Source organism: Mixophyes fleayi, chromosome 4, assembly GCF_038048845.1.
Source record: "Mixophyes fleayi isolate aMixFle1 chromosome 4, aMixFle1.hap1, whole genome shotgun sequence".
In the NCBI taxonomy this organism is placed as follows: Eukaryota; Metazoa; Chordata; class Amphibia; order Anura; family Limnodynastidae; genus Mixophyes; species Mixophyes fleayi.
The window spans coordinates 54,152,056-54,178,238 of record NC_134405.1 but is presented as its reverse complement, the minus strand read 5'-3'; the positions used below and the strand labels follow the sequence as shown (position 1 = coordinate 54,178,238).

Sequence of the window (26,183 nt, the reverse complement as noted above, 5' to 3'; positions counted from 1 at the left end):
TAAAACTCGACATTTTATTTTTATATAACCAATAAATTTAATAGCAGAGAACATAAAAACTTTTTTTTTTTTTTTTTCCCATGAGTTTCCCTGAAAAAAACCGGTATGTGGAAAACACACACTAAAACAATGAAAGCAATAAAGATTTATACTGACATGTTTGTTTTACATTATAGACTGCAGGAAAATAGTCACTGTATGTACAAGAATATGTAACAAATCCAAACAAACTGTACAATGTTCTAAAATTCAGTATTCAAAAACATATGTACATATTTACATGCCGTATAAATTAAATATATGGAGTTCACATACATATAAAGTAGGAGCAGTTGTGATTAAATCATTTCCTTTGTAACGTGTAGGGCTCTTTACCTAAAATGTACGCAACATCACCAAGACCGGAGGCACAAAGAAAGATCAATAGGCTGCATTCTCAGTAATACTGCTCCAGACCACAAATTAGCTGCCTTGAATTTAATAATATACAATAAAAAATAAATGCACTAGGTGGAAACGTGATAGGTGAATCCCCTGTGCTTTCGATAAATGGTATGAGTTCACAAGCAACATGTCTCCGTTGTATAATTATAAATTGAAAGTTCATTATTAGTAGCTTAAAATGTCCCAGGCGTACTGCGTGTGGTTTTACAGTGCAGCAAGTGTGTCTGTATTGGACTGATTGCACAGTTATAACATCAGGTCACCTGACTGAGAGCTGATTGGTCAGAAGTGACTCCATGTCCTAGGGCAGTGTTCTCAGTAAGAGAGGAAGGAAGCATAAATATGTCCACGTTCTGACTTGAGTGCTCGTTCTGCACGGTGAAACATGTGAATGGAAAGCGGTCTCCTGGTCTTACACTCCGTTGGCACTTGCTTTTGCCTGTGGGAACAACCAGGTAAAAGTAGAGTTGTCATTTCATTGCTGTAAAAATGAAAAATGCATTGGTCACTGACAAACAGTGGAGGCAGCTAGACTAATATTCATAAGCGGCAAGGACCAGTGACATCACTTAGGCACTGTGTTTCATGCTAAACTGGAAAACAATACAGTTTGTTGGGCACCCGATGACTTTCTTTGTGCAAGCCTGTACAGATGCTGTAAATCATGGCTGCTTACCAGGATGGAGAACATGGCAAAAGCAAAACACACTGGTACAAATAAACAGCCGAGGTCTCCTGAAGCAAAGGCACCGGCAGCAATAAGGTGCAGATCCAATTTGGCAGGAGGGGATGATATATGTCTCCAGAACAGACCGTGAAAACATAACTCATCAGAGTCTTTACTGGAATCTCACTCACTTTCCCCTCGCATCCTGTAGAGTTGAGAGGGGAAAATGATCAGAGATTTCTGTACTGTACACAGTGTGCAGTCAGATGTCGAGGCAATGTCCGGAGGGCACCTCTCGGCTAACTGAATCTGCCCAAGACTGTAATGTGTCTCCTCTATTGCTGGATCTAAAAGCCAACATACGATACATCTGACAGGGCAGATGTGCAGGGGAAACCTGGTAAGATCCCCATTCCCAGACCACCCTTCATTAACAGATATCCCAGTTTGAATATAATAAAAATCAGGTACCATGAGCCAAATAAAATAGGTTTGTGGCCATAAATTTGGGTCCTAGGCTGTCAGCAGCCACGAGGGCATGATTATGATCATTTATAAAAGTCAGAGAGTTAGAAGGAAGCAGGCTTGTGAAAGAATGTCCGTGGCTATTTGTCTGACTCCTCTAAAAGCAATGAAATCATCAGTCAGAGACAGTGACATCTAGCGACCAATGAGAAAAAGTGCTAGCGTTTCTGCACAGGATACAATTAAAGGGAAACTCCATCTTGAGAAGTTTCTCTTCCAGGAACATTTATTTATTTTTGTAGCCCTTACCCAGCCATTCAACCTATTTTGGGCATTGTATATGGCTCAACCATAGCTTGCTTGCAAGTGTGGCTGCAGAGTGACCGCAAACATAGGCCGTCAGCAGCCAATTCCCGAACGTATTTTCCACCATGCCCAATAACGATCCTCTGGATCTCGAGAGGATAATTGTCAGGGATTACCGTCATTTTCAGTCCATACTTGCTGCAATCTCTGGCTAAAGGCCAGGTATAGTCTGTAAAATAAAAATAGCAGTGTGTGTGGGCACCTATAGATCTGCTGTATAAATGCAGTTGTTTCTAGCACACAGAGCTTAGCTGTTGTATGACGGAGTTCCCTTTTAATATGGCTTAGTTATATTGCCAGCATTAAACACAATGCTACCGTTATGCCATACGAGGCTGCCAATAAACACATATAAGGCTTTTCTTTCACAACTCACATTTCCTTTTTCCTGCACCGTAGAATCTTTAATCTGACTGTTTGTGGTAATATCTTCCTCCTGTGACAACATTAAAAACAATATACATGTCCTTATTACATTAATAGTACAGCCTGAATAAATATATCTTATTGAAATGTGCAGTTAGCAGCACAAATATATTACTGCCTATTCCTTTGTATTATACACAGGTTTTTTTCATCAACAGCGACTTCTCAAACAAGTGATACAGGGTTGGCTACAGAAAGTCAGAGGAGTCTGTAGTATAGCCCTGGACAACTTGTGGCTCTCTGGGTGTTGTGAAACTACAAGTTCCAGCATACCCCGTCAGCTATCGGCTGGCAAAGCATGCTGGGGCTTGTAGTTTCACAACACCTGGCGAGCCATAAGTTGTTCGGGTCTGTTATAGCATGTCTACTGTATCCTCAGGCTGTCAGGATAGTTGGTTGGATAAAGTTCCAAAACAAATCAGTCATGATACAATTAACCCGACTTGAATATACAGCACACTTTCATACTCATGAGATACTGTGTCACTAGTTACAGATTTAGATCCTGTATGTCAGATGATTACCTGTACACCTTGTAAGACAGGGGCAGAGTCTGTTAGAGTCTCTTTAGAGTCTGTGAGCTGGGCTGGAGGAGAACTGGGCTTTGGTACCTGTGAAATTAAAAGAAAGTAATATTTAGTAATTGGTATTGTGAAAATGTCATTAGCCCTCTAAATCCTACCTAATAGAAGGATATGTTTTCCATAAAAGTATAAGGACTCTCGGACACACTACTGTATAAAGTGTAAGCTCTCATGGACAGGGTCCTACATACAAGTTATCTAAAGTCACTGACCATCTACCTCGTATGTCCCTTGTCATACTGAATGTTCTGCAAGTGCTATGCTGTTAGGTCATTCATACATACTGAATCTGTTGTAGTTCGCACATCACTCATACACTATTTGTATCTCACATGGCAATCAAGTGTAATTTTGTTCATGAATTTGCTATTATGCTTAATTGTACTTATAATACGGTTTCTGCTTATTGTATTCATATATACATGAGGATGTTTATGTGTACAATATTCATGTATTCTGTACGGCTTCTGTGGCACCCTATAAATGATGATGATGATGATGATGAGAGAAGTATGATTGGCGATCTGTCCATCAGAACAGAAAATATAACATTGCAGAACGCAAAGTGTATTCTAGCATCAGTATTGTTATTATTATATATCACCAACATATTATGCAGTCTCTGCCCCAGTGGAGCTTGCAATCTGAGTTGCCTACCATAGACAGGCAACAAAGCACGGTAAGGCCAGTTTATAGTCAGTTAGTCAGAACCCTTGTGTTCAATAAATTATTCTATTCAATTGCTTGAGGAGTGCTTGTTTTATAAGCTCTCAAAACATTTGTACCATCCCCTCTCTGTTGAGAACACTATCCTTTTCTCTGTCCCTCAAGTCCGCTGCTTAGGGGCCATCCTTGACTCCTCTCCCTCTCCTTCAAACCTCACATTCGGTCCCTCTCCAAATCCTGCCACTTTCACCTCTGGAATGTATGAAAGATCCTGCCCTTTTTCACCGTAGAAGCTACCAAAACTCTTATTCTCTCCCTGTAATCTCTTGACTTGATTGCTCTAACCTCCTTTTCTGTGGGCTACCCAAGTCCTGCCTTGCTCCTCTTCAGTCTATCCTCAATTCCGCTGCCTGCCCATGGTCTACATAATTAAAACTCAATTCTTTATTTAAGCCCATCAGTCCTTTCTAACTCCTTCGACACGACTATCACCTCCACACTCCCAGCCGGTATTTGTGTGGTCCAATCCCTTTAGCATGCAAGATCTGACGAGCAGGGTCTGCTTTCCTCTTGCTCCCCTTCTACTATTCCCTCACCCTCTGTACCTCTAGGCCTGCTACTATAGTTTTTTTGAGCCCAGGTCTCCTTCAGGTTGGAAATTACCATCATTCTCACTCACTGTCCAGTAAATAAATTGATCTGCATTACCAAGCTATCTGTGCGTAATCAGTTAATTAATAGAGGTCTGGTCTTTTCATAATTATATTTAGTTCATTAATGTAATATATTATCGTTGCTGTCTCTGTATTATATATTTCTGTAAACTTCATGTACACAGCTGCAGAACTTTTGTGGCACTGTATAAATAAAATATTAATAATACTAATAATAATGTCGCTGGTTCCTCATGAATTTATAGGTTACATTCTCCTGTATACTGGTTCAGCCCACAATATGGCAGCCTCTGTTGTGCTTAAACAAAAGGTGTTATTTATGGGATATCTCTTTTTTCTCCTATAGCATTTTGGCAGCACTGTAGTATCCTTGTGGTAAGGGACACAGTAATTCCTGTAACATCTAGAATAATTGGGAACAAGTACGTAAAGGGAATAACACAAGAGAAGTGTAACAACCTCTTTGTGACCAAGTGCCCCCCCCGCATGTCCTTAAAGTGGATGACCAACTTTTGTACAGTGGATGCACAGGAAGGTAGGACTGTTTCCTCCTTTTCAAAGGTAGGCTTATAACGAAGAGGTACAAAACACCCTATTCACACAGATTAAAATACCTAACAGGTCAGTCAGCACGGCTGCTTAACTAGGGGAGGGGGGGGGGGAGCAAATTTGTCCTAAATCCTATGAAATTACAGAGTGGGGTCTTCAAAGGCTTAAAGGCCATATAAATCAGCAGATTGCAGGGAGTGGCGTAAGTGATACTGCCATAGGCAAACAAATCCATTGTGTTCACAAACAAATACATATTCCACACTATGACTACCGCTGACCGTCCCCCTCTTATCCTCAGCAGCCAGCACCTGTTACTTGACAATATTATTGCAATGCCGGTGTGACTTGATCACTAATAAATAACTTCTGGAATTAATTTAATTAAAAGGATTTAGCACAGGGCACTTAATTTTTATATTGTATATATTCTGAGATAGGAAAAGAGGATTTATGTACTTACGTTAAATCTGTTTCTCTGATTTCGTCTGGGGGACACTGCTTACCATGGGGTTGTGGAGGGGATCTTGGGAGTTGGCACCTAACTAGTTAAACTTTAGTACTGCTGGCAGACCCCTCCCCTCTACAATCCCCCTGCCTCTTCCTGTCCAGTTAGTTTTAAAAAGCCCAAGGATAAAAAGGGCAGTCAAACAAGAGCACACAGAAGAAAAACAGAAGGGAGGGATCGCAGTGTCCCCCAGACGGAATCAGAGAAAAGGATTTAACGTAAGTACATAAATCCTCTTTTCTCTTTCATCCGGTCTGGGGGACACTGCTTACCATGGGGACGTTCTAAAGCAGCCTCTAAAGGGTGGGACTACTCCGAAAATCCCGCTCGTAAAGCACTACGAGCGAAATCTGCATCAGCTGATGCAAAAACATTAAACTGATAAAATTTTGTAAAGGTGTGGACAGAGGTGGCTGCCCTGCAAAGCTGGTCTGCAGAAGCTCCATTCCTTGCTGCCCACGAAGCCCCTACCGATCTGGTGGAATGGGCTGTAAGTCTCTCCGGCACAGAACGGTTAGCCTTTATATATGCTTGTCTGATGGTAGACGTAATCCATCTAGCGATGGATTGTTTTGAGGCTGGCCAGCCTCTCTTATTAGCGTCATAAAGGACAAACAGAGAGTCAGTACGTCTAATCTGGGAAGTTCTTTTGACATATATGCGGAGAGTCCTAACAACATCTAACTTATCCATAGATTGTTTATCTGAATGAGAAGAAGATGTGAAAACCGGAACTACAATTTCCTGGTTAAGATGGAAAGCTGACACTACTTTCAGGACAAAAGAAGGAAGGGTCCTTAACACCGCTCTGTCCTCGTGGAAAACCAAATAAGGTTCTCGACAGGACAAGGCTCCTAATTCAGAAACCCTACGAGCTGATGCGATAGCCAAAAGAAAGAGGACCTTCCAGGTCAACCACTTTAAATCTGCCTCGCTCAAAGGCTCAAATGGAGGCCCCTTGAGCATATCCAGTACCATGTTGAGATCCCATGGAGCTGTAGGAGGTACATAAGGAGGCTGTATGTGCAAGACTCCCTGAAGAAAAGTTCTAATATCTGGCAAATCAGCTAATTTCATATGAAAAAATACTGAAAGTACCGATACCTGTACCTTTAGGGAACCTAATCTGAGACCTGCTTCCAGGCCCTCCTGAAGAAAAGCTAACAAGCGAAGAATACGAAAAGTGGACAAATTGCATGTCCTGTTTTCGCACCACCTAATGTAGGCCTTCCAAATCCTGTGATTGATGTTAGCTAGGAAACCTGTTTCATCTCACATCTAAGTGTTAACTACACTGGAAGAAAAACCTCTAGACCTCCAGAGGCTGGCTTCAACAGCCATGCCGTTAAACTGAGCTGAGGTAAACTCTGGTGCTGGAATGGACCCTGCAGAAGAAGGTCGTCTCGATGCGGAAGGTGGACCCCTGGTCCGTCCGCCATAGACAATATGTCTGCGTACCACACTCGGCGCGGCCAAGAGGGAGCTACTAGTATTACTGGCAGACCGCCCTGCCTTACTCATTTAAAGACGCGAGGAAGCATGGGAATTGGAGGAAACAGGTATCCCATCCTGAACTCCCATGACATAGTCATGACATCCACTGCCACCGCTAGGGGATCTCTTGCCCTTGCGCAAAACCTTGGAACTTTCCTGTTGTGTCTGGAGGCCATGAGATCTATGTCCGGAAGACCCCACTTCCGAACCAGAGACTGGAAGACCTCTGGGTGGAGTGACCACTCCCCCGGTGTCATTTGGATTCGACTTAGATAGTTCGCCTCCCAGTTTTCTATTCCTGGAATGAAAACTGCTGATATTGCCGGAACATATAGCTCTGCCCAAACCAATATTTGAGCTGCAATATCCATGGCAGCTGCACTCCTGGTTCCTCCCTGCCTGTTGACATATGCCACGGCCGTGGCATTGTCGGACTGAATTCTGACCGGGTGGCCCAGAAGAAGGGACTGTGCTCCCCTGAGGGCCAAGAGAATGGCCTTCAATTCTAAAACATTTATTGACAGAGCTGATTCCTGAACCGACCAACGACCCTGGAGTCGGAGGTGCAATATTACCGCCCCCAACCTGTCAGGCTGGCATCCGTCGTGGCTATGATCCACGACCATGTACCGAAGGATTTGCCCACTTTCAGGTGATACTGAACCAGCCACCACTGAAGAGATTCTGTCGCCCTCGGAGATAGGGAGATCTTCTGAAGTTCAAGGTGTAGGTGTGATCCTGACCACTTCGACAACAGATCCCACTGGAAACATCAAGAATGGGCTTGACCGAAGGAGGCCACCATTTTTCCGAGTAGCCTCATGCATAAATGCATTGAGGGGCTTGGGGAAGACAAAACCTGTGTAGTTACAGTCTGAATAGAGCTGATCTTCTCTACTGGGAGAAACACTCTTTGTTTGCTGGTGTCCATGATGAGTCCCAGGAAAACCATGCGCTGACACGGAACCATCTGGGATTTCTTTGAATTTATCAGCCAGCCGTGGCTCTCGAGAACCGCTCGGGTGAGGGATAAATGATGAAGTAGGCAATTCTCTGAGGAAGCCTTGATGAGTAGGTCGTCCAAATAAGGAACGACCTGAACTCCCTGAACCTGAACTCCCTGCAGGTGAAGACATGCTGCCATTATTGACATAATTTTCGTGAAGACCCTTGGCGCAGTTGAGAGGCCGAAGGGGAGGGCCCGAAACTGGTAGTGGAATGATCCCACTGAGAATCTGAGAAGAGACTGATGGTGGATCCAAATGGGAAAGTGGAGGTATGCGTCCTTTATATCTATGGACGCCATATACTGGTCCTTTTCTAGGCCGTTTATCACTGACCTCAGAGATTCCATCCGAAATCCGTCCACCCTTAAGTGAACATTGAGGCCCTTTAAGTTTAGGATGGGACGAAAGGAGCTGTCCGGCTTCTTGACTAGGAACAGGTTGGAATAGAAACCCCGACCTTTCTGGTAATCTGGAACTCTGCAGATGACCTTCTGAAGCAGAAGAGAAGCGACACAATCCTGTATAGCCTGTCTTCTTAATGGATCCCGGGGTAGCGGGGTCTGGAAGTAACGCTGCAGAGCCGGGCCCAACAGGTCTATCCTGTACCCTTCTGAAATAATTCCCCGGATCCAAGGATCTTGGGAAGACGCTGCCCACTGTTCCCAAAACAGAGACAGACGTCCCCCCACTGGGGCCCCCTGTGGTACAGGGTGGTCGTCAGGACGCAGGTTTCTCCTGGGTCTTGGAGGCCTGGCGCTTACATGCAAACGAGGATCTCCCCCTAGTGGAAGAGCCACAAGAATTAGATTGTCTGCCTCTAAAGGACTGTCCCCTATGAGAGGAGGTCCCCCGAAAGGGCTGACGGAAAGAGCTGCCCCGTGGGTTGCGGCTCCTGTAAGAATATACTGGCAAGGAAGTGCTTTTGCCCCCCGTTGCCTGTGAAATAAGGGTATCTAATTCCGGGCCAAACAAACCTGCTGCAGAAAACGGAATAGTTTCAACGGACCTTTTTGATTCCGCATCACCTTCCCAGGATTTCAGCCATAGCGTCCTTCTTGTTGAAATAGAGGCCGCCTGAATGGAAGAGGAAACCGCCGCTGAGTTCTGGGCTGCCTCATAAAGGTACCCCGAAGCCTCCTTCAAATGCAGGGCTAGGGGAAGAAGTTCGGAGTCCTGTAAGGCCTCTGCCAGCTGGTCTGCCCATGCTTCCATGGCTCTAGCCACCCAAGCTGAGGCAAATGTAGGTCTGAAAGAAAAACCCACAGCCGCAAATATGGATTTAAGCTGGGATTCAACCTTGCGGTCATTGGCGTCCGGAAGGGACGCTGAACCAGGAGCTGGGAGTAAGGTATGCTTTGCCAAGCGGGCAATAGGGATATCTACCTTGGGAATAGTCACCCAGCGAACCACCTCTTCCTCCTGTAATGGATACAGGGAGGAGAATCTCCTAGGAATAGAAAACCTTCTTTCAGGCTGCTTCCATGCCCCTTCAGCAATAACCCTAAGCTTTAGCAGAAGGGGGAAAATGGCTGGCCTTTCTTTTATCCTTCTTAAAGAGACTTCTGTCTCTGGGGGTAAGATCCTCCGGCTCTGGGAGGTCCAACGCCTGTCTAACCGCTAAAACCAAATCATTAACAAATTGGCTTTTGGGATTGTCTTCCTGTTCCAATAGGAGTAATTGGTCAAGATCCGAATAAATTTCCCCCTCTTCCTCAGAGCCTTCTTCAGAGTCTGATAGGACCATAAGGGGATTTACTGATCTAGGTCTCTTTCTTTTAGCAGGTGGGGTATTAGAGGAATCAAGCAACTGGTTAAGCTTGTTCAAACCCTTTAAAAAAGCTGTAGACCATGCCGGTTCTGTAAGAACAGGGGCTGGGTCAGGCTGTAATGAGGAAGGTCCCGGCAAACCCGATCCACTCGAACCTGAGGAAGCTGGGAGGTCTGATTGTGGGTTAGCATTATTAGCCACCGAAGTTGCTACAGTAGTTAGCAACTGATTTGACTGAAAAACCATCTGAGCTAAGGAGGAAACCGACTGTGTCAGGGAGGCCACCCAGGCCGGTTCCTCCGTCGGTGGGGCTGAAACTGCTGGGTATGCGCAGTGGGAACCCCTGCTTCGCATGCAGAGCAGAGCGCCAAAGAGTCCTTCTGGCCACAAGGTAATTTTACATGACACTTTGAGCATGTGAAGTATTTTGCCATGGGGCCCTTTCCCTTATCTGTCATTCTTATACCTGTCATAAAGGTGATACTTAGCCCATAGGCCACAAAAGGGGAGCTCCCTCAGTTCTGTTCACTCTTCCCGGGCTTCTCTTGGCGCCAGAAGGCTGGGAAAGACCATCTCTCTCTGGAAGGAGGGGGGAACTCTATGCTGTAGCTCCCCCCCCCCCTTCAGTAACTGCTGTCTCTGCAGCTATTACCAAAAATAAAAAGAACATGTCCTGCCTTTAAAGGCTTAAAGCGTGGCAGAGTAGTGGAGACCTCTAGGACAGAGGTCTCCGCAGCGAAAGATACCCGACACCCCCCTCCTATGTATGTGGGGGGGAATCGTGGTATAGCCCCCTTTCCTCCTTCTCCGTTTAGCGCTGGCTGTAAAAAAATAAAATGGCCGCCGGCGTCTGTCAGTTGCCGATAACCAGCACTCTCTGCCTGTAATGGAAGTGCCGGTTATCGGGGAGGCTGGAGGAGTGACAGCGGTCCGTGAGACCGCTTGTCACTCTTCAATCAGGCACACATTTTCCGTCTGTTCAGTCTCTGCCAGTGAGCGCCGCTGGCACTCATCTGGCACGGGAATGCCTGCGCTGTCCTGCTGTGAGTGTGTTCTCTATAGTAGAACACACTCCAGCGTTGCCACTGCTGAAAGAAAAAAATTAAAACACAAAATAAAATAAAGTAAATTCATTAAAATTTACACTAAGTACTAAAACCTGCCCCAACTCCAGGGCACCTAAAAAAAACTGGACAGGAAGAGGCAGGGGGATTGTAGAGGGGAGGGGTCTGCCAGCAGTACTAAAGTTAGGTGCCAACTCCCAAGCTCCCCTCCACAACCCCATGGTAAGCAGTGTCGTTTTTCCTGTTTTCACCTTACTAAAGGATATGCCTTATTTCTGATGCATATATCTGATACAATAGGCCTTTGTGGATGGAGTTCTGGTGTGTATTGGGATGTGTTTTGTATGGAAATGTCATTGTTTGGGATTTGTAAGGTTGCTAGTGGAAACCTCCAATTAGACATATGTGGAAGGGAGTCTGATAGCAGAAAGTGCTAACAAAGTTTTGTGATGAAGTGTCAGGATGCCTGCTCTGGCCAAAGGTCCAGCAGGGGGTCATTACTGTGTGGCCTTTTGTCCAGAGTGAATTTCATAGATAAGCGCAAAATTTGTTAGCTTTGCGATGCATGTAAATCCATGTTTGTGTAAATAGGGTACATCCTGATTTTAAAAATAGCCTGTGTCTGAAAGGTATAAAAGGCACTAGCTTGTATTTGAAGTATGTTCTTCTGATTTCAACATTTGACCTGATCACTGGTACCTTCCATATAATAAACATCTTGCTTCAAAAACCTGCCTGGAAACATCTTCAATATTGCTGTATTCCTGTGACCTGCAGATTAGAACTTAAAACTAATCCGTTCTCCGGCTGTTCTGAGGTTTGGACCCAAGCTTTCCAGTTACCCAGAAGAAACCCGGTTCTGGATGCCGGTATAGGAGCCCAGTGGTGGCAGCTCGTGTAAGCCCCTCCTGCGGCAAGAGTGCACTTTTGGGATAACGAAAGGGAACGATGGCAAAGTAAGCCCAGCCGGTTCCCAGCAACAACAGACAGGGTGGTATAGGCGGCCCATCCTGTCACAGCCGGTCACTGTAAAGGACGATCTCCAGCTAAAGCTCACACAGGCCAACGCTGGAGGCTCACAGCATACAGGTGCTTCTCTTACCTCCACAGTTTGTATCACGGCTAGGCTGGGCTTGGGTTTGACATCAGTCAGAAACAGGGCTCGGGAGAGTAGCAGGAGAGATGGAGGGACATTCTCCTTCAGGTGTAAATCCAGCCACTGAGAAAAGAGAAGATGGAATATGAATGGTACTGCTGGATTGTACTATAATCATAAACATAGTGAATAGCATTATACCTGTCTGATTTGATCTTTAAGCTGTTCCTCAGTGAGACCCAGGGATCTCATACCTCGAGTCCTGCTGGCAGCCTGCAGCTCTGCAACAGTGAGGTTGTCCACCCCTTCCTTTGAGATCATCTGTAGACCAAGATAAAGGAGAATGTGAAGCGGCAGCCATTTATATCATCTAATGAAATCTATGTCAGTATTTATCATTCTGAACTGAATTCATGAAACATCAGTATATCAGGGAATGTGCAGGTCCCTGGAACACAAAATCAAAAACAGGTTTAAAAAAACAACCCATTGCTAATGATAACGTTGCTACACTGGATTTGGCTTTTTCCCACTCTAACCACTTGATAGGAGACTGAGGATAATTAACACAATGTTACTAATTAGAAGCAGCGTAAAATGAAAACACAAATAATTTACTCTTCCTTACTGTACAGTGTAGCATAAAGGACACTTATCATTCTGGCTTCCTTTGGTACTTTTGTTTTAGAAAATTGGGCAGAGCGGTTTACTCTTGATGTCCTTAAATGTGACACACATTGACTCTGCCCTTTGCAATACACAGAACTGTACTGAGAAAGCAGCCATGTGTCATATTACCAAACTACCTAGAACACCCACCTTGTCCAATACTATAAACATAAAGAAACCATAATTATAAAACAATATATTAAGTAAATGTTTTAGAAAAGCATGTATACGATGCACATTTGTCTACAGTGAAGTGTCAATATTATGTAGTGCCCATGTGACAGGTATCAGGTTATACAATGAGATCAAAAACAAAATTGACTCTATCGACAATATCTGTTCTGCCCCCACCTGTCCTCTCTATCACTCACTCTGCCACTCTTGGCTCCTACCCTCCTGTAACTGTCCCCGAGATCCTCGCTCTTCTTTCCTCCTCTTCTTTTTCTACAACCTTTCCTCTCGATCCTGTCCCCTCCAAGTTCCTCCGCTCCCTCTCGTCCAATGCCTTTTGTCACCTTGCTCGCCTCTTTAACCTCTTTCTCCACTGGTATCTTCCCTTCGGCCTTAAAGCATGCACTCATCTCCCCTATTCTTAAGAAACCTTCTCTCAACCCATCCTCTCTCTCCAACTATCGCCCCATATCTCTGCATCCCTTTGCTCCCAAAATTCTCAAATGATTTGTCAATAATCGTCTGACCTATTTTCTCGCTTCCCAATCTCTTTTGACCCTCTCCAGTCTGGCTTCCATTCCCTTCACTCAACTCAAACCGCCTTCACTAAAGTAACAAATGACTTACTCTCAGCTAAGTCCAAAACGTCACTTCACCCTTCTCATACTTCTCGACCTCTTTGCTGCTTTTGACACCATCTATTCTCCTCACCACCCTTCACTCCCTAGGACTTTGCGAATCAGCTCTTTCCTGGTTTGCCTCCTACCTCTCTGGCCGCTCTTTTAGCGTGTGTGCTTCTGACTCTTCCTCCCCCCATCTTCTCCTTTCTATTGGAGTCCCACAAGGCTCTGTCCTTGGCCCTCTGTTCTTCTCTCTCTACACCACCTCTCTCGGTGAACTCAATTAATCATTTGGCCTCCAATACCACCTCTATGCTGATGACACGCAAATCCATCTTTCCTCCTAACCCAGGTATCTAGCCGTCCCTCTGCTGTAACTACCTGGATGTCACAGTGCTTCCTGAAACTCAACATCCCCAATTTTGAGATCTTTCCTTCTGCCAGTGTTGCTATCCCTCCCAATATCTACCTCCTGGTTGACAACATCACTCTGTCACCCAAGCCTGTTGCTTTTTGGAGTTGCCCTTGACTCAGCCCTCAGCTTTAACCCTCATGTCCAGTGCCTCATCAAATCCTGCCACTTCCTCCTCCGTAACATCACGAAAATATGTCCTTTGCTCTCTAACGAAGCAACCAAAATCCTGGTCCATTCATTCATCATTTCTCGTCTTGACTATTGCAACCTCTTTCTCACTAGTCTTCCTGACGCTCACATTTTTGATCTTCAAACCATACTGAAATGCATCTAGGCTCATCTTCATCTCTCATCGCACCACTTCCGCTTCTCAGAGTAAATCACTTCATTGGCTTCCTATCTGTTTCAGAATTCAGTTCAGGCTCCTTTCCCTAACTTTCCCATGCTCGCCTCCAAGACTTCTGCCGTGCTGCCCCTAATCTTTGAAACTCCCTATCCCGCCTCACTTGACTCTCCACCAACCTTAAGTCCTTCAAACGCACACTCAAAACTCACCTTTTCAAGCTCGCCTATCCTGCCACCTCCTAACCATTCTATCCATCACCTCCTCTTCCTCGCCTGCCATCTCTTCCCAGTTCGTCCTACTGTCTCTCACCTTTCCTCCCTCTAGAACGTAAGCTCTTGCAGGCAGGGTCCTCTCTACCTATTGTCCCACGTCTGTCTACTGTCTGACTCCCTCGTTCGTCCTGTCATGTCTTTTGCTGCACTCTGTGTGAGTCCCCATAGCATTACTCACACTCATCTGTGCTACTTATATGCAATATAAGTGCTATGGAGACAGGAAGCAGTTTATATGGTTAAGTGACAGTATTGATGGTAAGCTTCATTGCTCAATCTCTCACCTCATCATCAGCCCGTATAGAACGGAGTTTCATAAGTAGCTGGAACCGCAAGAGGTTATTAGTGCCAATTGGTGGCAGCTCTAGCAGCCGGCAGAGAGCCCCAAGCTGGGACCTTTCTAGATGCTCCAGAGTCAGCTCATCTTCAAACAGCTTAGAAAAGCGCACAATCTCCTGTGTGGTTGGCTGTTCCCCTGTGACCCGCACCTGGGACAATATGATATAGTGTTTATATTTATAAGAGCTATAAATGTGTATGAGCTATTACGTAATCTCAGTTATAGACAAACCTGCTGGACATAGGATGAAAACTGCTGCTGTCTGTCTCCTCCGGTCTCTGCCTTGTTCCTTCGAGCCATTTCGGAGATAGTCTCCTGGAGAAACTTTGCCATCTCCAGTTTGGCACCCAGTTTCTTCTTCATCTTTTCCTCCTACAAAGTATTGTACAAACACCCAGAAACGTCACAATAAAATCATAATTCAGCCACTTCAAATACACCTGTGCAGAAAACAGCCTTGATCTAAGCAGACCACCAATATAGACCATGGGGTATTTATAAAAACATACACACACAGTTTTTTCAGTACTTAGGTTTTCTGTGAGGGTTATTTGCAATTCATTCTTATCCATTCTTTATATAACCAACCTTTTTGGATTCTGTCTCAAAGGTGGAAGGTAACATTTCAGGGAAAAGTTTCAGAAAGACGGGCAGCAGAAACTCCATGAAGGGGACAATGACGAAAACCATAAATGGAAGCAGCCGGAACAGATCCGCACACGTCCTCATCAACTAAAGCCAACAAGAAACACCCGTCACCATTATAACATAGATATTCAGATAAATGGTTAAATTAAGAATTTAGAAAAGTGACAGTTTAGGGATTTAAGAGAATAAATTAAAATAAAGTGTTTGCATGCCTTTCCTGGCTAAATATGCTCTTTCTTTGTTGTTTTTTAAACACATCTTATCAACTGGGCGTTTTGTTTTTCTCGTTTGCTTTATGGGTAATTATTATCAAAGTAGTTCTTAAAAAATAATTATGCACTAGTAAGTTAAGAAGAGTCTATCCACCTTCAGATGTGTTACATTAATTGTCTTGTTCATGCTCCTGCAACTTCTATGAAATACCATTGCTTTCTCCTGTGCAATTTGATCCATATGTCTATATATAAGCCATCATGCCTGATTATATTCAGACATAGTTGCAAAGTGGATGAGTAAGCCAGAGACATAAAGCAATGCATTTAGTAAAAACAAAATTGCTGAAGGACACATGTAAGCCGATATGCCATCTCTGATTGGAAATCATTTTGCATGTTGCTGTCTAAATATTTCAAAATATTGCTTTATGTTGCCTTAGCAGCTCTCCATAAAGCCTATTTAAGGCACATTTGGGTGTGGCGTACAAGTCAGCCCTTTCTAGATGTAAACCCCTATACCTGGGAGGTGAGTGCATCTGATTTTAACTGCTTTTTAATGGTGTTTAAAGCATATAGCTCAGTGTAGGACCTGTATACAATGAGGCACCCTTACGTTGGGACGCAGGCTTAAATGTTTTCATCAAATCATGGACCAATACTTCCTGTTTTATTTTGCCAGACACACACAGATATTTAGTGTTAAGGATAAGCGCTGACAACAACTGTTGTTGCGTTTAGTTTTGTATACATATAGAGCAATTATATTCTTGTACAGCTGCTACCATGTATAACATTGAGTTAACTGAGGGCGGGCTTAGTTCTTCTAAGGTTCAAAGCCTCTAATAAAAAAGTTATTACTGCAAATCTGGCATAAGGAACCAGAACAATATATAGTTACACTGAAGCAAATTTGACGTACCCTCCTCCTCTCTCTCCTACTCAGCACCTGACCATGTAACAGCCTCCAAACCATCCGAGCCGCCACTGTGGTGTCGATCCAGAGCAGTCGGAAACCATGGTAAAAGTGTTTAATCTCGTCCACCACTTTTTGCCGCAGTGTCTTGCGCACAACTTGTGGCGACACCTCTGGTTCTTGTGTAGGAGGAGTTGGTGGGGGCAAGTCCTGAAGCCGTAAAACAGAGGTGTGGTAGTTACATGTCCTGATGGGAGGGTAGAGGAAGGTTGTGGAGGCCCAGCAGCTTGATTTGGGAGATAGCCATCTGTTTTGGGTATAGGATGTGGAGGTGTAGAAAGGGCAACCATTCTTCTGTAGGACAAGACGACAACTCCTGTAAATGTATAAATATACCAATTAGATTGCTCCTTTCAACACTGCAGAATCAGATTGCACTTTTGTAAAATTTGTTTTGTTTGGCTTATACTGTAACCATAGTAACAAAAGCCAGTCCTATGTAGTATATTTAATTCAGACATGTTTACTAAAGAAAATGGGTTAAACAACACCTGGACCTGTCCAACAGTTTTTGAAGGTAAAATATCTATAAAATTGGAACGTGAATAGATGTTAGGAAATGCAAAATGCATAAATTAACCATTATGCCTTCAGTACAGATTCCAGAGAATTTAACAAGTATAATGAATTTTCTGCCCAATATCTTCAGTTTCCAACACCTATTGCTGCATTCAGAGGCCACGGGGACAAGTACTAGAATATTAGGAAAAAGGTGACAAAGGATACAGCTTTGGTCTCAGCAGAAGCTGATACTACTCCCTCTGCATGTTATACCAGCTCCAGTCCCATGCCCACTCTGGGTCCAACCAACTCCTATTGTCTCAGCATGGCCCTCTCCCTATAGACTGTAAGCTCTCACGAGCAGGGCTCTCTCACTATAGACTGTAAGCTCTCTCGAGCAGGGCCCTCTCCCTATAGACTGTAAGCTCTCCCGAGCAGGGCCCTCTCCCTATTGACTGTAAGCTCTCACCAGCAGGGCCCTCTCCCTATAGACTGTAAGCTCCCACCAGCAGGGCCCTCTCACTATAGACCAGGGGTAGGCAACCTGCGGCTCTCCAGGTGTTGTGAAACTACAAATACCAGCGTGCCTTGCCACCTATCTGCTGGTTATCTACTGGCAAAGCATGCTGGGACTTGTAGTTTCACAACACCTGGAGAGCCACAGGTTGCCTACCCCTGCTATAGACTGTAAGCTCTCACTAACAGGGCCCTCTCCCTATAGACTGTAAGCTCCCACCAGCAGGGCCCTCTCCCTATAGACTGTAAGCTCCCACCAGCAGGGCCCTCTCCCTATAGACTGTAAGCTCTCACCAGCAGGGCCCTCTCCCTATAGACTGTAAGCTCTCGTGAGCAGGGCCCTCTCCCTATAGACTGTAAGCTCTCGTGAGCAGGGCCCTCTCCCTATAGACTGTAAGCTCTCGTGAGCAGGGCCCTCTCCCTATAGACTGTAAGCTCCCACCAGCAGGGCCCTCTCACTATAGACTGTAAGCTCTCACCAGCAGGGCCCTCTCACTATAGACTGTAAGCTCCCACCAGCAGGGCCCTCTCCCTATAGACTGTAAGCTCTCACTAACAGGGCCCTCTCCTTATAGACTGTAAGCTCTCACGAGCAGGGCCCTCTCCCTATAGACTGTAAGCTCTCGTGAGCAGGGCTCTCTCCCTATAGACTGGAAGCTCTCCCGAGCAGGGCCCTCTCCCTATAGACTGTAAGCTCTCACTAACAGGGCCTGCTCTACCCTTTGTCTCACATCTACACCTCCTTCATCAATCTGTTCTGTACTTGTTCTCTTCTTATATGTGACTGTATTTTGTAGGATTTGTAACTCTGGCTGCCCTGCGCTGTGGAGTTTTGTAGTGCCTCACAAGTAAATATATATAATAATTTAATAGTTTATATTTATTGTGCATGCTAAAAGTGGACAGTTAAATAAATTTAAGATAACCAGGCATGTAAACATCATATATAGAATCAATGGACACTGTCAGCATTTTGTTCTGCAAATGATATGTGATCTGATGAATGAATTGAGCTACTACAATTGCATATGTTTTTAAGCCTTTAAACAATGAACTACGAAGGAATAATGAATTTATATTTCATTCAATCAAGTCTCCTAGTAGAATTTAATATCACACTTTGAATGATCTCCTGACTTTAGGTCTTAAAATATTGGTAGCCTATCATTTTTGGTAATCGGTTGTAAGTAGAGATGCTCAGGCACGGTTTTCTGAAAACCGAGCCCATCGGATCCAAGGAGGCTCATGAGCCGACTCGTAACTTTCGCGCGTCCTCGGATCTGAATCGAGGCAAAACGTCATTATTGTGTTGTCGAATCTCAGGGATTTTGGATTCCATAACTACCTCCCTGCACAGGAGATCTGGCTCCAGTGATATTGCTCATTGCCATTGCTCATACAGAAACAGGAGGGGTAGCAGTGTTGGGAATGATTGGAAATTAATGTTATTGAGGTTAATAATAATGTAGGGATAAAAAAGAGCCACATTATGTGATTTCAGCAAATAAAAAAAATAGGGTTTTTAGAAAAAAAAAAAAAAAAAAAATCCAAAACCAAAACACGCAAGGGTGGTTTTACCAAAACGCAAAGTTAATCCAGATCCAAACCCAAAACACGGGGGTCAGTGAACATCAGCTTGACATTATAACATTTTTAATTAAGGAAAAACGCCACGCAAGAAAAAGTTTTGTCCCTACGGAAGCCCTCATCTTCCTAGACTGTACACTAGTGAGGGATCCTGCCTTCGAGCGGAATACTTTGTTAAGGGTATTCTCCTTTAAGGCATCCGTTTGATTTGTGAATCTGAAGCTCCACCCATTATACAGGGAGAAGGAGACATCACCGACATTATCCACACAACTACTTTGTTATGTTCGAAAAAGAATGTCACAAATCTTACCGGGATCGAAGAGAAGCCAGTACAACATTGAAGGTGTAAGCTGCCATTTCTTCTTAAAATTCTTCAAGCCTGCCAAGGAGACACAGAGAAGACCATCTTAATGTGAATTTCAGCAATGCCACTTTAATAAACAACATTGGTTTGCAGAGTATTGCCAGGCAGGCAATTAAAACTGTGACACTGTCAAAGCACTGGATGTGCAATACATATATAACTTCATATTTTTTTTTCCATTCAAGGCAGCAGTATTATACTGGTAATGAACAATCTGTACTAGCCAATAATTGAAAATTATTTTCCTGGGACACTTTGCTGATGGTCATGTGCATTTGTGTAACAGAAACACTCTATACAGACATAGGACACCACACCTACCTGATAACCTGAACGTTAGATCTGATCAGACATAGGTTCATTACATGTCCCACTGCAACCTGACCACGGGACATTATCATATTACAATTCTATTGCACCCTATACATAAAGAAGACACTACAGCTCCCTCCCCCCCACATGACCTGAGCGGTATGCCTGATCATATTACAATTCTATTACAGTCTACACAGATACTCTACACTACTAGATATAGTCATTTTACAATTCTTTTTTTTACTCTATACAAACATTGGATATGATACCTCCCAACATGACCTGAACACCCGCCATGATCATATTACAATTCTTTAATACTCTATACAAACATAGGGCACTACATCCCCCTAATATGACCTGACCAAAATACAATTATATTTCACTCTTTACAAACATTGAACAATACACGTACCAAACATGACCTGCCCACTGGACATAAACATAATATACAGCTATTCAATTCTATACCCAGCATTTTTAAGAGTGACACCTTGTGACAAGTCTTCCATGTGACAATATTTTTGGAACACGTGATTATTAAAATATATGACAAATGTCATGAAGGAGATCTACCAACCATACATGCAGACAATGGAAATCCAAGATCACAATCTACAGTAGACATAACACAACAACATTTGTACAAATATTACCTTAGCATTTCTGTTATATTATATTGTAATAGACCAAATATAATCATGGGCAGATGTGCAAATTCAAAAAGTTAAGACAAAAAGACAAATATTTATTTGCTTAATTATTTGCTATGAAAATATAGTACGCATAATTCTGGGACATAGCTCTTGCAATACTATATTCTTGTTAGACACGTAGACTATTATGGTGACAGGTTAATGTGTTCTGACACAATGGTTGTGAATCTCTTTTACACAGAAGAAGCCACTGGACATGATCATAAAGCTATTCTAATATACTCAACACAGACACTGGACAATACACCTACCCAACATAACCTAACCACTGTACATGATTAAAATACAATAATATTGTACGTTTACATATGAAATATTACATTTTATTAAAAAAATGTATCAACTTCTACTGCTCTCAACGACCAAAACCATTGTGCAGCTGGCATTATGATACACCAGGAACATTGTGAGTGACACAAGTATCCACACACCCTGGGTCTGGATATCAGTGACTGCAGGTAACAGTGTTTGATAGACAGTGGACTTTATATTGGTGTGGAACCTACTAATGAACTGTGCCCATATGATCTGCAGGATTGTATATACCTCACTAGATCTGAAGTCCATTTCGGTGTTAGTCTTGGTTAGTTCGTCTGACGCACCTTTACCCAGCTACAACTTTCCTTAGAGCCCTCGGTGTCACATCTACTTCCTTACTTCACCTCTGACTATCGCCTCCTTTTCCACTGGGCCAAAAGCATCAACAACCGGGCCACCGGCAGACACGGCTCAGCCAATCACAAGGGACGCATAAGCTCCACAACCTCCTCGTAGACCAATCACTCGCTGGCATGGGTAGAACGCTATAGATTGAGTAATTCGGGGACGTTCTCCAATGACGTCAGTACTTGGCTTGCCCTCAATTGCTGGTGCTTCAGTGCTTTATCTGCGCATGCTCCGACCACTCTGGGCTTTATATATTGAGGGTGTTTTTTTGTATTCTTACTTCTATATCGTATCTGTTCGTTTTATTATGTGGCAATATGGTTAATAAATTATTAGTGTGCTCAAATTAATATTATTAACAACTGGGTATTTACCTTAATTGATTGTATTGATATCTGACTCAATCTCATGTTTTATGTTATTAAAGCCTTAACTGAAATTTATTTTAGAATAATTAATGACTATTTTTGTTGTCGCATAATTGTTGGCTTACTTGCAACAGAATTCATGGTTGTCAAATGTCCCTAATTTTCATAGACATTTTATAAGTAGTATTCTCTTGTTTGTAGGATTTTTCGTTTGTTTTAATATTTTCTAGCTGCACAATGCAATTTCTGCTGTGCTCCCCCGTTCTAGGTATCATTGTGAATATCAGTACTTTTTCTAAATATTTATTATTAATACAATACTTACCAACGTTTTCATTGAAGTTATGAAGCCCAGGAAATAATAATTGCCTGATTCGTCTTGTTTTTTGATAATATGTATCTAAAAGCTTGACGAGGTACATGCACATTTCTGAATGCATAAAAAAAAAAAAGTAGTGTAATTCACGAAGCACAATGCATCTACTGCGCAGTGCAAAACCACCGTTAGACCTGCAGTGTTGTGCCTCGTTTTGCTTGAGCAAGTGCCCCTAGGTTTCCACTGAGGTGAAGTGTTTATGGAACAAGATGTGAAATTTGCACAGGCGAAGGGGAGGTGTTGAGTGAAGTGAAGGCATTCTAAGCTAATTACAGCCTAGGTGCACTGCCTCACTTTGTTTTATAGAGCTGTGCAGACAGAAGCTTTTAACGAGTACAGATCATTGAATTGAGACATAGGATTGCGGAGGCCGCATTTTTAGGTAAGTTCCTTGCTGTCATTTTGCGTCTCCCGATTGCACTTTGGCTGAGAAGTTCATACCACCCAACCATCCTGATTTGAGCGCTCTGTCCCTACATCCTGACCAGCACAGCTTTGTCCCAGTCAGTGGGAAAGTTGTGAGGTATTACTGTTCACTGCTGCTCTGCATGGCATGCAGGCCCGGCGCTCCCATTAGGCAAGGTTAGGCACTTGCCTAGGGCGCCGGGCTCTGGAGGGCGCCACAGAATGGTAAATTACTTAAAAACTGTACGGCGACCGCTGACCATACCTGTCACGGCCGCCGCACAGCATTCAGATGCACGGGGAGGGGGGAAGAGACTATTGATCACCACCGCCGCCTCTCTGCTCCGTCTCCTCCCCTCCACTCACTAGTGTCAGTGAGTGGAGGGGAGGAGACGGAGCAGAGAGGCGGAGGTGGTGAGACAAGGTAAGGAAAGACGGGGGGAGGAGGGAGGAGGGCGACGATTTTTGCAGGGGGGGGGGGGGGGGGGGGGCGGCGCCGATTTTGTAAAAATGCCTAGGGCGCAATGGACCCTAGCACCGGCCCTGATGGCATGAACGGGTGCGTGCATGGCTATTAAGGGCTTGGGAGGGTAGAAGAGAACAGTGCAGCTTATCGCTTCAAAAGCACTAAACACACCATTGGGGTGTGGCCACGTCCAATCCCGATGCTGCCTACTCTAATATTGGAAGGTATGGAAGTATATTTGTAGGCGCACTGAGAATTCTAACAAACACACTCAAACACATACAAATTCCACATGTAATAAAAGCCCCATGATCCTTCTTGATTAATTTAAGCCATAAATGAGACTGTACCACATGGTATTTTTGAAGAAAAACAGAAAAGTTTTTGTTTGTTTTTTTACTTGACTGTAAAGTGGTAAGAGGTCGGACATAAGTGTGACTTTGACAATTTTACTTTGTGTGCCTCTTCAGATTTTTGTTCACCTCTTCACATACAAAGGTGCACTTTTCGTTTTTGGAGGTGTTTCACCATGACCAGTGAGAGGCATGCACTTTGACTAACATCCTATTTTTTTATTTATTTTTTTAAATGAAAATTAACATGTCCCTCTTTGCAGTGGCAGACAGTCTGTAGACAGCAGATGGCGCTGGGCGCCCTGCTTGGGGTCACATGGTCATCTAGGTGTCTCCTCATTGATCCAGAGCTCACTACCTGCTTATTGATCCACCAGTGTCTGCCATATCATTCCTCTGCCCATTTAATAACAACACAGCTGTAGCACGGATAGTATAAATATGGTAAAGAGTGCTGGCAAGGTTGAAAACAGACGGCGAGTTTTACAATATCCAGTAGGTAATAACAAATTTACTTTGAATAATGTAGAAAATAAAATATTTATAATGTAATTATAGACCTCCCTGCATGTACTTGAAAACAGGAATTTATTAATTGTATATGATTTAAAATATATTAATATTTAAATATATAAATAAATAACAGATAACAGTGATGAGGAAAATATCACTGTAATACACAACTGACTAATGTTACCTATAAATATTGCTGTCATTATACCAGGGCACCTAGCAGCTATTTGCCAAAACAACCAGTGGAGAATGTACCTGCATAATCGAACAATGGCTCCTGCACCAAGAAAACGCTTACCAGGCTACCTTTTATCATAGCAGTGCTAAGTTGCCAGTAAGCAGGAAAAAAGTTTGCAGTATAGGGGTCACTTCGCCGGGGCTCCCAGAGCAGCCCCGGCATGGTGCAACTAAGCGGTACCATATTTAACTGTACCGCATCTGCTATTCTTAATTGTTGCCATGTGTAATTTGCACCACTGTATCCCACAAACAGGAGTAAAGCTACCCAGCCAAACTCTGTGCCCATCCTTGAGAACATCAAGCACCCACAGGAACAGTTGCAGAACTTGATGGCACTCACCTGCTCCAAACTTCAGATTGCACTGTTTTGGTAGAAGTGGGAGTACGACTGACACGGAATAGAGAATTTCAGGTTCATCAGTGCTGTTACTAGTCCCAGCATGAAAAAAAGTTGCAAGCCATTGTATGGGCCAGCCCATACACGGTGGCACAAGGTATGGGGCAGCAGATTACATGGTAGCGTTAGAAGTAGCTCAGGAAATACCACATTACCTGTGAAAGAGAGTACCTGGAGCAGGAGTGAGGAGTAATGGGGTTCTTCTACCTGCTCATGGATGAATGAGGACTTGTTCCTCTCCAAGATTTGCTTACGGAAGCCAAGCATGATCTACAGTTAGAAGCAATTCAAATTGTACCAAGCTGACTGGTTCACAAAAGCTGCTGGAGAAATCCAATTTACCAGCAGATCGGGACAGACTCATCTAGTGGCCCATCATGTTGGCACTAAGAATGCCTGGCCCATTGGGTATCCTACAAATGGCGTGAGCCCCTGGTTCACAGCATGATAAAAAAAAGAGAGGTTGATGCACTGCTAGTATTAGGGGGTGATTGTTCCTCCCCACAGCATCTGACATGTTAGTTCACAAGAAGGACCAAAATAATATTTCTGGTACTGATCAAGCTAATTGTAACCCACACTTATCCCGTGCCCCAAAGATCCCAAAGATAAGTTATTGCTGGGGGGGATTCCCTATGTACCACCCTGAGCCTGGGCAATGGCAGATACTTCTTACCATGGAGGTCAGAAGTGATTTATCTTGAACATTATATTTGGGCTATTTGAATTTACTGTCAAGCCCTTGTAGCAGATGGTCAATTGCCTTATGGATGAGTGCCAGGACTTTGCCCAGAAGTATCTATAATGATATAGCCATTTTTGGTGATAGGGAGGTGTTGTACTTGTAGTCCTGAGCCAGTTAAAGTCAAGGTCATCCTAATTTGGCCTCAGCCTTCCAACAAAAACAGGTGTAATCTTTCCGTGTGACAGTTAGCTATTATCTGAAGTTCATGCCCCAGTACAGACTATCACAAACCAAGAGTCGACGTCTGTTGTATTTGAACGATATTGATTAAAGGCGATGAACAGTCTTCATTGCGATATAGATGTTTATTCGGTACAGGTTACAGCATAAATGTCATAAAGCTGTCAGAATCAGCTGGCATTTTATAAGGTACAGGGTCTATTTTTAGTATACATATCTTTTATACCCAAAATGATATAATGATCTCTTTAAACCAATCAAGATCCTTCTTAATTATGTATAATGTTTATTTCAGCATTTGTGGTAAAATTCCACGTTTTATTTAGACATTGACCAGGTGTCACGCTATTTCTTTATCTGGCTTTATCAGACTTATTAAGCTGACATTTTTCTATTCCTACCCCCCCTCCCTATCCTGTCTATACTCCTTATTCCTGAACTTTGGCCCTCATCCTGCTATTCATTTTATGACATTAACCACATAATTTATTGTTTTGTTTTCTATCAGACCAGGTCACGTAGACCTTGCTAAGATAAGTAAATTATTTCTTAAAGTGCAAGTATTAAAACATAATTTCTGTGCCTGTTAATATGTTAATATATATAATGAATACATATTGTGATAATATGGATTATTGTGAATTATTATTTCCACACTTCATAGATGACTTGGTCTCCTCAATGCAAGCAATCCTTCTACTGGCTGAAGCTTGCCTTAGTGCAAACCCCAGTATTGCCCCCCCTGATTTTCAATGAAGGTCCATAGTGCAGACCTATGCCTCGAGATGTGGGCTAGGAGCAGTTGTTCCCAATGGAACGTATGTTCAAATAATACCAGTGATTTATTAAGTGGCTATCAGAAACTTATTAACAATAAAAACAAACAACCATTAAGTGATTAAATAGCTACAAACAGTGATCAGTCAGGGAGACCCGTTGTCCCCTTTCATTTCAGACACCTGATTTCTTTAGAGTAGACTTCTGGACATCAGTTTATTTTCTTGTGATTCCAATGTGAGGCTGGT

General features: G+C 43.4%; 1 protein-coding gene across 2 annotated transcripts; it reads right to left on the bottom strand.

Moving 5' to 3' along the window:
* Positions 1–21,205, bottom strand: LETM2 (leucine zipper and EF-hand containing transmembrane protein 2). Of its 2 annotated transcripts, none has more exons than XM_075207037.1 (11): positions 20,996–21,205; positions 19,365–19,433; positions 16,394–16,763; positions 15,200–15,343; positions 14,843–14,983; positions 14,556–14,759; positions 11,980–12,099; positions 11,785–11,901; positions 2,893–2,979; positions 2,319–2,378; positions 1–883 (listed from the first exon to the last, which is right to left on the bottom strand). In XM_075207037.1, the coding sequence occupies exons 2-11, from the start codon at positions 19,409–19,411 to the stop codon at positions 857–859; spliced, it is 1,317 nt and encodes a 438-aa protein (XP_075063138.1). In that variant the 5' UTR covers positions 19,412–19,433; positions 20,996–21,205; the 3' UTR covers positions 1–856. The 2 variants fall into 2 exon arrangements, with proteins under 2 accessions (XP_075063138.1, XP_075063139.1); XM_075207038.1 differs by having other exon boundaries at positions 21,052–21,205.
* Positions 21,206–26,183: the final 4,978 nt, after the last annotated feature.